This window comes from Schistosoma haematobium, chromosome 1 (assembly GCF_000699445.3).
Source record: "Schistosoma haematobium chromosome 1, whole genome shotgun sequence".
NCBI lineage: Eukaryota > Metazoa > Platyhelminthes > Trematoda > Strigeidida > Schistosomatidae > Schistosoma > Schistosoma haematobium.
Window position 1 is genome coordinate 73,875,039 of NC_067196.1, and position 15,079 is coordinate 73,890,117.

Below are 15,079 nucleotides of genomic sequence, written 5' to 3' on the forward strand. Positions count from 1 at the left end.
AGACTTTCATGATAAATGCATCTCCAGTTTAGACTTATCATTCAAAGTTTCACCCCATTTTACATATACATTGTTCAAATTGCTAAGACGGTATGATGATCTAATAAATACAGTGTGAATAATGTAAATATGAGGATGAGTTACTGATCAAAGTAGCCAGTAATTATGTACCGTTTTGTGTAGAACCTTCTAATACCAAATGCAGTGCTAGTATTCGAAACCTACCACTTGGCAGCTTCAAACCTGCATAAGTTAACACTACCACAAAAGCGTATAAACCTTAACACGGGTTAATACAAATGATTCGACCTCTACCAAAGTTTGTAGCGATTGATATGGCATGTTTATTATTTCTCAACTAAGTCTAAAGTACAAAAACTGGAAGTTGCTGTGAGATGATGCCCCATTTGCACGTAAACTTGGTAAAGTACTGATTATTTTAACCGCCCAGTGCGTACTCTTTATAAAATCCACACAGCACAAAAGCAATATGTAGACCGATCGCAAAGACAAACATCTGATAAAGGAAACATATCGGTCCTCGGTGTAGAAATCGCAGTGTGTAGTCAGTCGATAAAGAAGCTGACAAATGACTTACACTCGTTGATTCTCACCATGATATCGACTTATAAGTCAACTTTAGGAACCAGTGAATCTTCATGAGCAGTTAATCGACTTTTATTACAGAGTCATTTAGTAGACCCGTTGGTGAGTAAAGACAAAATGAGGCAGCATTGATATAGCGAATATCACAGTCAAAAGTGAAATTTGACCAAATTTACCTAGCTCTCCCGCTACTGAATTGACAAATGATAGGGACATCTGTTCTCTACCTGCGTATGCATCGTTAGGCTCGACTGAATGAAGGAGATCATGGATATGTCGAACATGATTTTTGGCTTCACGAACACTATAGCGCTCTAAAATAGGAGCTTAGTAAACACAATCATTGACTACCTTCCACAACTTTCAGTTCGACGCCATCAGCCAAACCATCGACTGACTTTAACTCTGCAAACATATCTAGTGTCTGACCGTTTAGAACCAAAGAAAAGCAAGTGCAACTGCATGTTTCTTCTCGATCCATTAACACACGATGAATTTCTTGAACGAGCTCAAAAGAGCTCACCTTAACAATAGTGAAATTTTATTAGCACTTATTACTTGTAACTCGAAAGGATCTGAATGGGTTGGAATTATCTTAACTGTGTAAGGCGTTTCATCTTGAACATCTTCCGACTTGCTCAAAGAATCTCCTTTTGACAAGTCGCCATTGGTAACTGCAGTCACCTTATTGTAACTGGTTTCATTTAACTCAATATCGACCATTTTTAGGGATTTTAAGTTTGTATATGGCTGTAACTCGAACACTACCACGCAGGTGTAGCGTTCACAACGGAAAACACAACCCGACGACCGACGTCCAACATTAACTTCAATATTCTTAAATGAGAATAGTGAACCATTCTCTCTCAGATGATCCTCATAAGACCATGGGCATCCATATTCAAACCAAATAAGTTCTCAACCACTCTTTCATGGTTTGACTTTCAGTTATCGACCTATTGACTTATAGGGCATGAAGTGATGTGAAGCGCCACAATGTAAACAGCTTTCAGTTTCAGTTCTGAAAGGATAGGAAGCCGAGTAGTTTATGTGAGTCTTGACAGTGATGATCCTTAAGTTGACGAAATTCTCTTTTGAAAGTGTCAACTGATGGAATTTCAATCATGTGTTGAGATTATAAGTCACATTCGTCCACGATTCGATGAGAAAACTAATAGTCAGCTGACATGTGATGTTTTTCTTGACTTTTGAGATTTCCCATAGTTTATTCGTGCATTCCCTGTTTTTGGAGACAGTAAAAATGAGGACATATCAGGTTTAGACCCTTGACACTGTAGCGGTAAATAAATCCCCAAAATAAATAGCTCTGTAAGTTTTCGACATCGGATGCTGACCATATGTTTTAGTGGACTCATCTAGCTGAAGGCACTCGGTCATGCATCCGCACCATATCACGTGTGGTAACGCTGTGCTCAAGATCTACCGCAATCGCTAGCCAGATTAGATCAGAGAATTCCGATATATTGGTTATCGCCAAATACACTCTTCCGATCTCCTCGACTCTGTCTTTTAATTTCTCTTGGTGGGTACGAATTATATTAGGTGTTGCTGGTAAAAGCGTTGTCAAACACTGAATACCTGTGCCATCTTCAACACGCATACTCATATTATTCAACGGGGACTGATATCTGCAAGCACTTAGCCAAACATCGTGGCGATATTTCTGTATGGGACATATGAAACTTTTCTACATTCAGTTACCGCTGTAACCTCTGTTTCCAACCAAAGGCATTGTTTATTCCAAACTTCATCACTTTTTCCTTGTTTATCATCTAGGTAACATAAGTAAACGGTCTTTACACCTGTATAACTCAGTTCTTTCCTGCAAGACATATGTATGTAGAATCCGTAGGAATAGTCCAACACCCGTGTATTTCGGGAATCGCTGTGACGAATAAACATACAGATGCTCTCAGATTAAGGGATTTGGTAAGACTTATTAACTCACGATACCTTAAGTGTAATTTACGATGAATGAGACATACGCACTAATAACATAGAATTACACACACCGAAATCCTCCTTGCTTTCTCAGACACTTGGGTATGTAATATTGTACATTTAGTGATGTAACACTGGACTAAGGGAGAATAAGTCTCTTATTCTCCTAAAAGCAGTCGCCAAGCATCCAAATATTTAACTGGGGGTCAGAGTTACTAAACCTGATTAATCAATTAACTGAATAGAACCAACAGCAAAGGCAGCCTGGTTATGTCACTTTTCCTTCACATTCTTTACTTTTAACCATGACTTTTACGCTAGGATTTTTCTGTTCTCTTCATAAACTAATAAATCTAGAAAGCGTGGCTCCCAGAGTAGAATAGACCGGATTGAGTTATATAAGTAAGCTAGTCATGTGGTTAATGGTTTTATCATACAGTCAAGTTTCCATACACGTTATCCAGCTGCAATACCACAGATGAGATTTCACTAAGGTGACAAGTGTCTTCATCAAAGCATCCAAATTATGTACAGTAAGATCAAAGCTCTCAAAACACACCGGATCCGGGCATTCTATTGCTTTAGAAAAATCCCTGGCCCAACGGTTACTGAGGTGTTATGAAAATCGGTAGACAACAACTAGAAATCCTCAGTATCCTTTTCGAGACGGTTGGAAGGGTGTGTAGAATTTTTGCCAGGTGCTGCTAACCATGTGATGTACCATACGGCACTTCAGACACTCGATAAAAGGCCGAGATCCAAGAACTACTGCTGACTGAAAACTACTAGCGCTTTCTCTCAATAAGCTGTTTGATGAAATCTTCCCTCTTGAGTTCCGCTTACCGCACTACATTTCTCAACGCCAAAAATATGGCGTTGGACGAATATAAATTTCTTGAACCATTTTCAAGCAGTCAACCCTGTCAAACTGTACTGACTTCAAAGGGAATATAAAAATCTACATCAGCCGTTACAATCAATAACTCCAAAGTTCCAGTTAAACGTACTGGAACATCGTAAGGAAGCTTGCTATTTGACTCTTCCGCAGAAAAGATCATTCATTCATAGTGAAGAGGTTCCCTTCTATGTAAGCAGCTTTTAGACAGTCGATGCTGATGTTGTCATCAGTTCCGTTCCTACTGACGGTATAGTACTTGGGTTCGAGGTGAACAACTTAATGGGTCCATTTAGGGGGTGCATATAGAAATTGACATTCCGAACACATTTTACTGGATGAAGTCATCACGTGATTGATGTCGTGTGGAAGCAGGTTTAACTGAGTGCACTGAATTTGTAAGCCGCCTCAAGTGAGAGTTTAGATCCACATTCATGATAGAAGACGAAGGACCTAAGAACTTCTCTGTAAGTCGAAGTATTGTGTTGTAAGTTTGCCACCCATTGTTTGATAAAGGCATGGGCCACTTTTTCAGCAGTAGCATCCTTTCTAAGCACTGGCCATACTCATCGTGTGAAACAATTCACACTCGTCATGAGATAAGAGTATCGATGGGGATCTCTTAAGGATCCTGCCAATCGATATGGATGTGTCCGAAGCGAGCTTGTGAGAGAGCACTGGTGACGCACCCATCACCTGAGGCTTTTATTCATATCTAGATAGTAAAATCGTTCCTCTATGAGAATGACGGCTGCTTGAACACCTAGGTGAGAAAGCTTGTAGAACTTATTCATGACACTGAGTCGATCATGTCCCGGGATGATTAGACGATCCATACTACGGATGTGTCACAAAGTTTATTCATTTATTTTAACACTTAGATACTGGTACAAGGAGGCACCAAATACAAATGAGCCACACAAATCTTATTTGATATGTGTGAGGGCTGTGATACTACTCGGGTGCACAAACCGAAGCAGGTGGTTCACTTAGGGGGCCACTCTCGGATCCTTTGACCTGATGCACAAGGCAGTGGAGCATCGTAAGGATATGCAGTCCCATGGTAGCCGGTGACCAACGATTGGTTCATACGCCATTTGTTCACTCAGTGTGCTGAAGCCCATGTACCCAGTTGATTTGGAATTAGGGTTTTCAAACTCCCCTAGGTGGACTCTCCGTGTGCACCAACCCGGTTGAAGCGCCGGACACTCGCTTTTCATCCTCTCAATTTCGTAAACTACAGTAACGCCACAAGAAAGTAGTGAGTAGGACTTCCCTGACAGAGGCTATATACGCGTGGTCATGTGAGATCACTTCGAGAGGGAGAGCGAACTCTCACCAATCTCGGCCGTACCCCAAAACTGTAGATTTGTTATGACGTGAGTGTAAGATCCAAACTACGGTTTGGAGTGAAGGACAGCTGTCTGGATGAGTTAGATACGCGCCCTCGCCCGACTGAAACCAAAACAAAGTAATTAGGTAAGATGACGGTTCTATAATTTATCATAAATTTAAGTGTACATTATTACCTAAACAAATATAACCACTCAGCTATCCAACCAATAATTGTTCAATTGATCAAATCTAAACTACAATAAATAAGAAAGTTGATAAAGGATGCAAGAAAATTACTAATCACCACAAATAAATGTTATTCTATCCTGTCTGGATAGATCACGTACAGATTCGTTCAAAAGGTAATAATTGGTCGCTCTATAACACAGAGTGTTTTCAATTCTGAAACAGTGCTTCAATTCACAACCAAAATGCACAATTCCAGTCAACACAGGTCAAGCAATCAAAGGCAAGGATAAACCAAAATGGCTGCCGCCCAGACTTAGTATAAAGTAAAACAACATAAGTGCAGTTCGGGAAGAAACATGGGGAATTAGTGAAGGTGTAGTAAAAACGAAAACTATAATAAAATACAAATATTAACAATTCAAATGTAGCCAAAAGGTTAACAATGTACAACTAAAAGAATCAATAGGAACAAAGTGCAAGTATATACATGGAGGGATTTTCACAAACACACAAAGCATTCAAAATGGATCTTACAGTGAGTATCGAATTTATGAGATCTGATGTGGAAGTCACATCATTGTCTGCACTGACTTATCATATCGTAACAACCACCAATATATGATGGAGAACACATTTAGATAGAACAATAGGTTTATTATGAATAAAAGTGATATGTTGCACAAGAATGACCACGCCTGGAAGGTTGAGCCATCACGTCCGATTGATTCGATTTTCAAATGAATATTCCCACGTTCACCATTATTGATCTTCTCTTAATTTTACATGTTTAAAGTCTATTTTCTCAGTTATCTTATGTCCAGCTTTGAGGATCGTGGTTAGAATCCAATGTCACTACAAAATTATGGATCGATTATATGCTTTACTGTGGTTAGGCATAACCTACAACCAGAAAATGACATTTTGTAAAAAAAATAAATTGGTTTGCGTAAACCCACGTCAGGATAAACATAAGTCTTAACATATGCGGTAATCGGTTTACTACTTGTAAACTTCAGATCGGTTCCTGTAGAGGACCACCAGGATTTTTAGGGAGAACACTAACATCTGCTCCAATGTTGATGAGATTGTGATTTTTCGTCATCATATCAATGATGTAAAACAGTTGACCATGTCTACCGTCTACAGTTGCCATTATTGCGTTCCAGCGGGGAGGTTTTCCAAAAGATGCTTTAGATCTGGAGAACTGGCACGATTTTCTGAAGTCTCGAGAAGAATTACTACACATTTTCTGGTACCAACACCAGTCAGGATTATCTGTTTATAATAATAATAATAATTTTATTCCCAAATAACGGTTTGTTACATGAGGCATGCCAGTTTACAGGCAAGATCAAATTGATACAAATGATACAATACCCACTAAAGTAAATTACATAGCTGGGTTGATAATTTATAAGATATGAATGTAGATGGTTTTAATCAGTACTACACTTGACGCGCTTCACGAAAGTTGCGTTGCGAATGTGCAACTGATGGTCAAGGATAGGTCCATTGAAGGTGGGAGCTTCTAAACGTCGCAACCTTATGTCCCTTTGGAATGTCTAAGGCTTTGAGGATGGTGCAGGATGAAATCTTTCGTTCCATATCACAAGGGGGCTGAAAGAGGGAGCAAGCAAACGAAAGGACGAGAGGCAGAATAGCCAATATTCATGAAGAAATGTTTAAGGTAAGATTACTCAGTCTAATTTTCTTTTATTAAGGTATTTTTTAAGAAAGAGCATTTTAATAGGTTAAAGAAAATAAGCGTTACCAAGGTGTGAGTGGACATACAACTGACAAATGGAGCCGATTCGGGAAGGAGCTGAGAGTATGCGATTACGTGTGATTATAAAATAGATGGAGATGGAGATTCTTCGTGACAAGCTTTTTAGGGAAACTTGGAGCGTCCCTGACTGTGACGAAAATAAAGATAGCGCGTGACAGTATAACGTATGTCCGCAACGTACATAATGATACAACAAGGAACAAATAGCTTAGAGTTTAGTCTATCGGATCAAACTCCGTCTGTAGCCTTTCTAGAGTTACTGCTGGTTCCAAGTCACACAAAGCAGGAGGGTTGGGCATGGAGTCGGCAACCCCATCCCGTAGAAAAATATCTTGCCAGAAAACGCCAACCAGATCACACAAATTGGACCGGTTAAACTCTGACTTAGGAGTTGGAGGAAGAATTATGACGCCTCAGGATGAAAGCCGAGATTCTTCGGAAGACACGAGGCCCACCTATTCGGCCCAAGCTAGGCAGCAAGGGTTAGATTCTGGAACGATGCAGCTGTACTCCGGCCACGAGGGAGGAGATGCTCCATACGCTCAGGGAGTTGCTCTAATGCTATCCAAAATAGTACAAAATGCACTTGTAGGATGGGAATCTCACCGATCTACAATCACCGAATCATCCTTCAAAACCAAGAGGGAGGGAATGAAAATGATTGTTATCCGGCGTCATGCACCCACCAATGATAGCAACAACGACAATAATGGTCTGTCTTATGAGAGGCTGCAATTACTCAAATAAAAGTGCCAAGGAAAAGACCTGGTCATCTTGATAGGAGATCTAAACGACAAAGTAGGAATAGATAACACCGGATATGAAGATATCATGGGACGACATGGACTGGGAGAGAGAAACGAAAATGGGAAGGGATTTGTAAATCTGTGTGCATTCAACAAAAATTGGTCATAGGTGGCACAATTTTCCACACAAACGTATACACAAGGCTACATGGATCTCACCGGACCACACCACAGAGAACCAGATAGATCATATTTGCATCAATAAAAAATTCCGAAGGACAATGGAAGATGTGAGAACCAGGAGAGGAGCTGACATAGCTTCAGATCACCACCCAGTTGTGGCCAACTTAAAACTGAAGCTAAAGAAGAACTGGACAACTGGACAAACAGCCCTACAAAGGTTCAATATTGCCTTCATTAGAGATACTGACAAACTCAATGAATTCAAGATAGCTCTCAACAACAGGTTCCAAGCCTTACGGGATCTACTGAAAGAAGAAGAAACTACTATGGAGAACAACTGGTAAGGTATCAAAGAAGCATTAACTTCAACGTGTCAGGAGATTCTGGGTCTCAAGAAGCATCATCATAAGGAATGGACCTCTATAGAAACACTGGACAGGACCAAAGGAAGGAAAAACAAGAAGGCAGCAATTAACAACAGCCGAACACGAGCAGAAAAGGTCTAAGCACTAGCTAAGTACATAGAAGCAAACAAGCAAGTGAAGGGGAATATTAGTGCCAACAAGCAGAAATACATGGAAGAACTAGCAACGACGGCGGAAAACGCCGCAAGAGAAGGAAATATGAAACAGCTTCACGACACAACGAAGAAACTAGCAGGAAAATACAGTAAACCAGAGAGACCAGTCAAAAAAAAGAAGGCAAGCCAATCACTGAAATTCAACAACAGCGGAACAGATGGGTAGAGTACTTCGAGGAACTCCTGAATAGACCGGCTCCAACCAATCCACCGGACATCGAAGCAGCACACACAGGTCTTCCCATAGACGTCAACCCACCAACAAAGGAAGAAACCAGAATGGCCGTCAGACAAATCAAGAACGGGGAAGCAGCAGGACCCGACAACATACCAGCTGAAGCACTGAAGTCAGACATCGAAGTAACTACAAACATGATTTACATTCTATTCAAAAAGATTTGGGAGGAGGAACAAGTGCTGATGGACTGGAAAGAAGGACACCTCATCAAGATTCCAAAGAAAGGAGATCTGAGCAAATGTGAAAACTACAGAAGCATTACACCACTGTCAATACCAGGGAAGGTCTTCAACAGAGTGTTGCTGAATCGGATGAAAGATGCAGTAAACGCCCAACTTCGAGATCAACAAGCTGGATTCCGTAAGGGTCGAACGTGCACAGACCAAACTGCAACACTACGGATCATCGTCGAACAATCAGTTGAGTGGAATTCGTCACTATACATCAACTTCATTGATTATGAAAAGGCATTTGACAGTGTAGATAGGAGAACGTTATGGAAACTTCTTCCACATTATGGAGTTCTTGAGAAGATTTTCAACATTATCCGAAGTTCATACGACGGACTACAGTGCAATGTCGTGCATGGAGGACAGCTGACAGATGCATTCCAAGTAAGGACAAGGTTTTCTACTCTCACCTTTCCTCTTTCTTCTGGTGGTCGACTGGATTATGAAGACCTCGACATCTGAGGGAAAACACGGCATACAATGGACAGCTCAGAACCAGTTAGACGATTTGGACTTCGCAGATGACCTAGCCCTCCTATCGCATACACACGAACAGATGCAGATAAAGACAGCCAGTGTAGCAGCAGTCTGCATCAGTAGGCCTCAACATACACGAGGGGAAAACCAAGGTCCTCAAATTCAAAACAGAGAACAGCAATCCAATCACTCTTGACGGCGAAACTTTGGAAGATGTAGAATCCTTCACATACCTGGAAAGCATCATCGATTAACAAGGAGGTTCAGGTGCAGACGTAAAGGTGAGGATTTGCACAGCAATGGCCGCATTCCTACAATTGAAGAACATATGGAACTCAAAACAACTTTCAACCAATATCAAAGTCACAATCTTCAGTACCAATAACACCAAGGCAGTTCTACTGTACGGAGCTGGAACTTGGAGAACTACAACAACCACAATCAAGAAGGTACAAGTATTTATAAATTATTGTCTATACAAGATACTCAACGTCCATTGGACGGATACCATCAACAACAGTCTACTGTAGGAGAGGACAAACCAGCTTCCTGCTGAAGAGGAAATTAGGAAACGATGATTGAGTTGAGTAGGACATACATTGAGAAAATCACCAAACTGCATCACGAGGCAAGCCCTAACTTGTAATACTGGAGGGAAACGTTAAAGTGGAAGGCTAAATAGCACATTACATCGTGAAATGGAAGCAGACATGAAAGGGATTGCCGAGGAAATGGTTGGATGGGGAGTGCTGGTGAGCGGCCCATGTTCCCCACAAGAGATAACATGCGTAAGTATGTTATCAGGTCACGTCGTGCTTACCACTCAAGGCTTTATAACGCATGTGTTCGTAAAATCTTCTTAATCGAAAGATAACAAGCCAGTCAAATTAGGAGTCAGGGATGAATGAATTTTAAGATATACTTGGATGGTCATTGACATGTTGGGGAACGTTTGATCTAAGCCGGGTATTGATTGCAAGGGATACCTAGGAAGTATATCCTACTCTAGCTGACCATTTAGAAGTCACACGTAGTGCAAATTCAGAATACGAATCAACTATGATCAACTATACTTACAATCACGGGCTATTTTATTTACCTTGCAGTCAGTTCATCGGGAGAGACTGGTATACCAGTGTTGCCCAGTCCTGAAGTATCAGCGAAATAACCATAATTAACTGTCATCAGTGCTTTTACAGGTTAACCATCATTAACACTTTTAATGTATAAGCTTGTGGCGGTAAATAAATCCTCAAAATAAATAGTTATGTAAGTCTTCAACATCTGATGCTGACATCACTAGTTTTACTGGACATACATTGCTGAGTGCACTCGGTCATACATTCGCACCAGATCGCCATTTGGTAAGCCGAAAATGATCTTGTGTGAATACTTGACTGATAGTTGTTTTCTACTTAACCTATTGTGGTCCACATCAATGTCGAATGCTCACTGAGCAATTTATTTTTGGAAATGGTCGAACTTTACAACCACAACCTTTAAATAAATAAAAGTTAAACGATGTTGTTTCAACACGATGTAGATTATCCTGACCTTAATATATTTTACTTCATTTGATGTAGTATGAACTATTATTCAAATGTTATTGAACTGTCAAAATTATCCCTATTACCAGGTATTATTGCAGTTTGAATAAGCTGATGATTTATCTTTCCGGAAGGGTGCAAGTTTAAAATTTGATAACCTGAAGAAAAGACACCAATTTTTAAGCATATATATATATATATATATATATATTACACTGGTTTTCGTTAGCTGATGAAATTGGTCAGATGTAATCATTAGGAGTATTTGAATTATAGTATGAACTAAGAATCCCAGAAATAACGTAGTCGGATCAAGAAGTACTAGATAAACACAAACGAATGTACTATATTTAGAATTCGGAATCAAGCATTCAACAAGTACAAAGGAATCATCAGTTCATTCAAACAACACATCCGCCACAGCTTAAATTAGAGTCCAAGTGTCTGTAATCGATTGTACGTCTTCTTAAGTTCATCCTATGTTTGTACGACATTGTATTGGATAAAAACTCTGGATTATTTGGAATGTGTTCATTGATATTGGAATTAACAACCGAAATCAAAACAGACTCATCTGCTTCCTGGGATTGTATACAATCGCCGTGTTGGTTGTGTACCGAAACCACTATCTAGAATTTAAAGCACAGATTTCCCAACGCTATCCTCCCCCACGAAATAATGTTGGATCATTATATTCCCAAGTTACGAATGATGTGGCTTCATTTAAAACATATTTCTCACATTGACTAGAGTAAACATTAGAAGTGACTTCAAGATATGAAATAATCCAAATTGTGATCAAACCCGAGCTCATTCAGTACTTGTGTTTCACACTGAACAAGTTTCCCACAAGAAACAAAAGTATTATGAGGACAAATAATATTTGATATGACATCAAGCTTTGACTCTTCTGTAATAATTTCCTCGAATTCATTAGGAATGTCATTGCAGAGCGAAGGATCATTAGAAAAATCAGCATCTATCAAAACTACATCAGGTTTTCCATCATGACTAGGTTTGTAGCGTGGCGTCGAGTTGAGATTAACTATGAACACCGCTACCAAGAAACACGTGCCAAGTTAATCAGAAGGCGAAGGTTGAACGTAACCAAAGAAACCCATAAAATCTCCGAGAAGCCAAATATTAGAAGGCAGTTAATGGACCAAGTCGAGTTATATTTGCTGGCGATCTCGTGGCATCGAAAGGATACCGAGATCGTGCCAGGATACAAGCTTGGTTACAGAACGTAACCGAATTCGCGCGAAGTCACAATCAAAAGTGCAAGTATAAGAATGGAAGCACAAAATAGCTGTCATTAGCACAGTCAAACAAAAGCACGTTAAAACAAACACTGGTACAGTTGGTTATAATAATAATTGTTTTTATTAAACCAGTCGTGTTCTCGTGATAAATGTGAGTCACTACAGGTTCGTTCAACATATTTTCCTCAGATTTGCAAGGAATTTCGTCAGAAATAAGTGAATCATTAGGAAAAACCATATTTGGTACAATAACATGAGAAATCTGATAAGTCGATTGATTCGAATCTCTTGTCTCGCAAGAATTCTGAGTTTCATTTAACTCTGAACTGTTATATGACTCTACACTGTCTTTTCAAATCGTTGATAAACATAAATGATCATTACAAATACTCAACTTAATAGAATCAGAATTACAAGACTTAATATTCGTTGCAGCAAGATGAATAGTAGTATTACAAACTGACTGAATATGTCCAATATCACCACATTTAAAGCACTTAGAATTACGAAATTTACATGAATTAAAAGAGTGGAACCTGCCACAGAACAAACATTGACCAAACTTGTGCCCATCTTCGTGAACTGCATCGCAACTCCTCAATGAATTATCTGCCTAACCTTGAATATGCACTGGATTGGGATGACATAATGTAGTGGAATTTTTGATGTCCTGATGAATCATTTCACGAAATTTTCCCACTTTACCGCAATAGAAATTTGCATACTTAACATGGTCTAGCAGTAGATCCTTGAGAGTTGAATAAGGAAGCGAAATGGACTTTTCTGGTAAAGCCAGAGTTTTTAATAAGCTATATGCTCCTTTTCGACGAATGTGAGGAAATGTGCCACAATATTACCATCCTCACCATCTTCCTTGGTCATAGCCCAGATTTCGAACCTTTCAAAGTAATCCTCAAAAGCATAAAAATATGAATGTATATCCAACAGTTACATCACAGGCTCCATCATGACGCCAATGTGATAATTAAGTGTATTTGCATTATAGAACAAACTAGGAATCCCAGAAGTAACGCAATTAGAACAAGAAGTAATAGATAAGCACTAACGAATGTACTGTGTTTGGACTTCGAAATCAAGCATTCAACAAGTACAAAGGAATCATCAGTTCATTTAAACACCACATGAGATCATCGAAATAAGAGATTTTTATAATCAAAAGTTTTTAGAATAGAAACTAAGGCTGACCACTGAGAAACAAAAATTTGAGAAAGGCAATTCTCACAATAAAATGAAATATTCTATTCATTCTAAAGTAAAAAATCATCATCATCATCATTAATGTATTCTAAATAGTATATTCTGAATTCACTGCAAAATTGTGTATAACAAGTTCTTTTTCAAATCTAAATAAGATTTAACTAGTATAACTATAGAAATAATATAAACAAATATTCTTCAAAACATTTTTTATTAGTCAGTAAACACTTATTCAGAAATGTATAAACAAAAGACAGTAAATAACTGAAAACAAATAATGTATATGTTGCAAACTATGTATACACATTATGAATTCAAACTTTCAACTACTTAAATTTACTCCTTTCATGAAAGTTCCAATTTTGTTTATTTTACTGAAAAAAAACACTATTTCTAAAGTATATTGTAATGTGTGCTACTAATGTCCATAGATATAAGTAGTATGCATCATTAATCGAAGATGAAATGTTTTGGTGGTAGAAAGTTAAGAAGTTCAATGGAAAGAGAATAAAAAAATTTTGAAAAAAAGATGATTGGTATGGAAACAAAAGAACAATGAATTCTGAGACAATTAATTGACATTTTGCTAAAGGTATAATCAAGTTTGAGATAATTGATTGACATATTTTATAAATAAACAATTTACTGTATGATTCTCAGATTTTTATTAACATGTTCTATAAGTTTGTATTCAAGCATATCCAATTGTTATCACTTATATTCTCGTTCACTAAAGTATCTGTTATAAGTATGATCATCTGAATTAAAATATATAGTTAAATATTCATCACTGTTATTTATAAACAGATTATTTATTTTAACACTTAGATACTGGTACAAGGAGGCACCAAATACAAATGAGCCACACAAATCTTATTTGATATGTGTGAGGGCTGTGATACTACTCGGGTGCACAAACCGAAGCAGGTGGTTCACTTAGGGGGCCACTCTCGGATCCTTTGACCTGATGCACAAGGCAGTGGAGCATCGTAAGGATATGCAGTCCCATGGTAGCCGGTGACCAACGATTGGTTCATACGCCATTTGTTCACTCAGTGTGCTGAAGCCCATGTACCCAGTTGGTTTGGAATTAGGGTTTTCCAACTCCCCTAGATGGACTCTCGATGTCTACCAACCCGATTAAAGCGCCGGACATTCGCTTTTCATCCTCTCAATTTCGTAAACTACAGTAACGCCACAAGAAAGTAGTGAGTAGGACTTCCCTGACAGAGGCTATATACGCGTGGTCATGTGAGATCACTTCGAGAGGGTGAACGAACTCTCCCCACTCTCGACCGTACCAGGGCATTTGGGGGCTAAAAGATTTCAACAATCATAAATGAAAACGATATACATATCATTATTAAACTGAAATCGATTAATTATCTACCTTAAATAAACAGAAATATTTATGTATATTTATGATAAACAATTAAAATAATAATAAATAGATAAAACAATATTTTGAATAAAATAAATTTTAATATTATATAACAATGAGACATAATAAATAATGGCCAATTATTATTATTCTATATTATTAGTTTATATGATTGGTTTGTTTTTGGCAACAACAATAACAACAACAACAACAAAAACGACGAAAACAAAAACAACAACTAAAATCAAATTAAAAAAAAAGAAAATAGAAGTGAATTATAAAAACAATCATCCTTATTGAATAGTTTATTATTTGATATACACATTTGATTTAGTTGAAAATTTAAAAGTAGTTATTATTATAAATGTACGGACTAATAGTGATCGGTATACAAAATTATGTTGAATCAATTTATGGTGAAGATGTATGGTTTAGAATTGTTGA

At 38.3% G+C, this 15,079-nt stretch overlaps 1 protein-coding gene across 1 annotated transcript in view; it reads right to left on the reverse strand.

Annotated features, from left to right (window-relative positions):
* Window positions 1-2,460, reverse strand: part of MS3_00002092 (uncharacterized protein) — a gene marked incomplete at both ends in the record, with an annotated part of 34,604 nt that extends 32,144 nt beyond the window's left edge. Inside the window, 4 exons of the mRNA XM_035731151.2 lie at window positions 783-920; window positions 958-1,129; window positions 1,165-1,443; window positions 2,329-2,460. Of these exons, the coding sequence (XP_035588244.2) occupies window positions 783-920; window positions 958-1,129; window positions 1,165-1,443; window positions 2,329-2,460 (721 nt within the window). The remainder of the gene's footprint in view (window positions 1-782; window positions 921-957; window positions 1,130-1,164; window positions 1,444-2,328) is intronic.
* Between the last annotated feature and the right edge of the window lie 12,619 nt (window positions 2,461-15,079).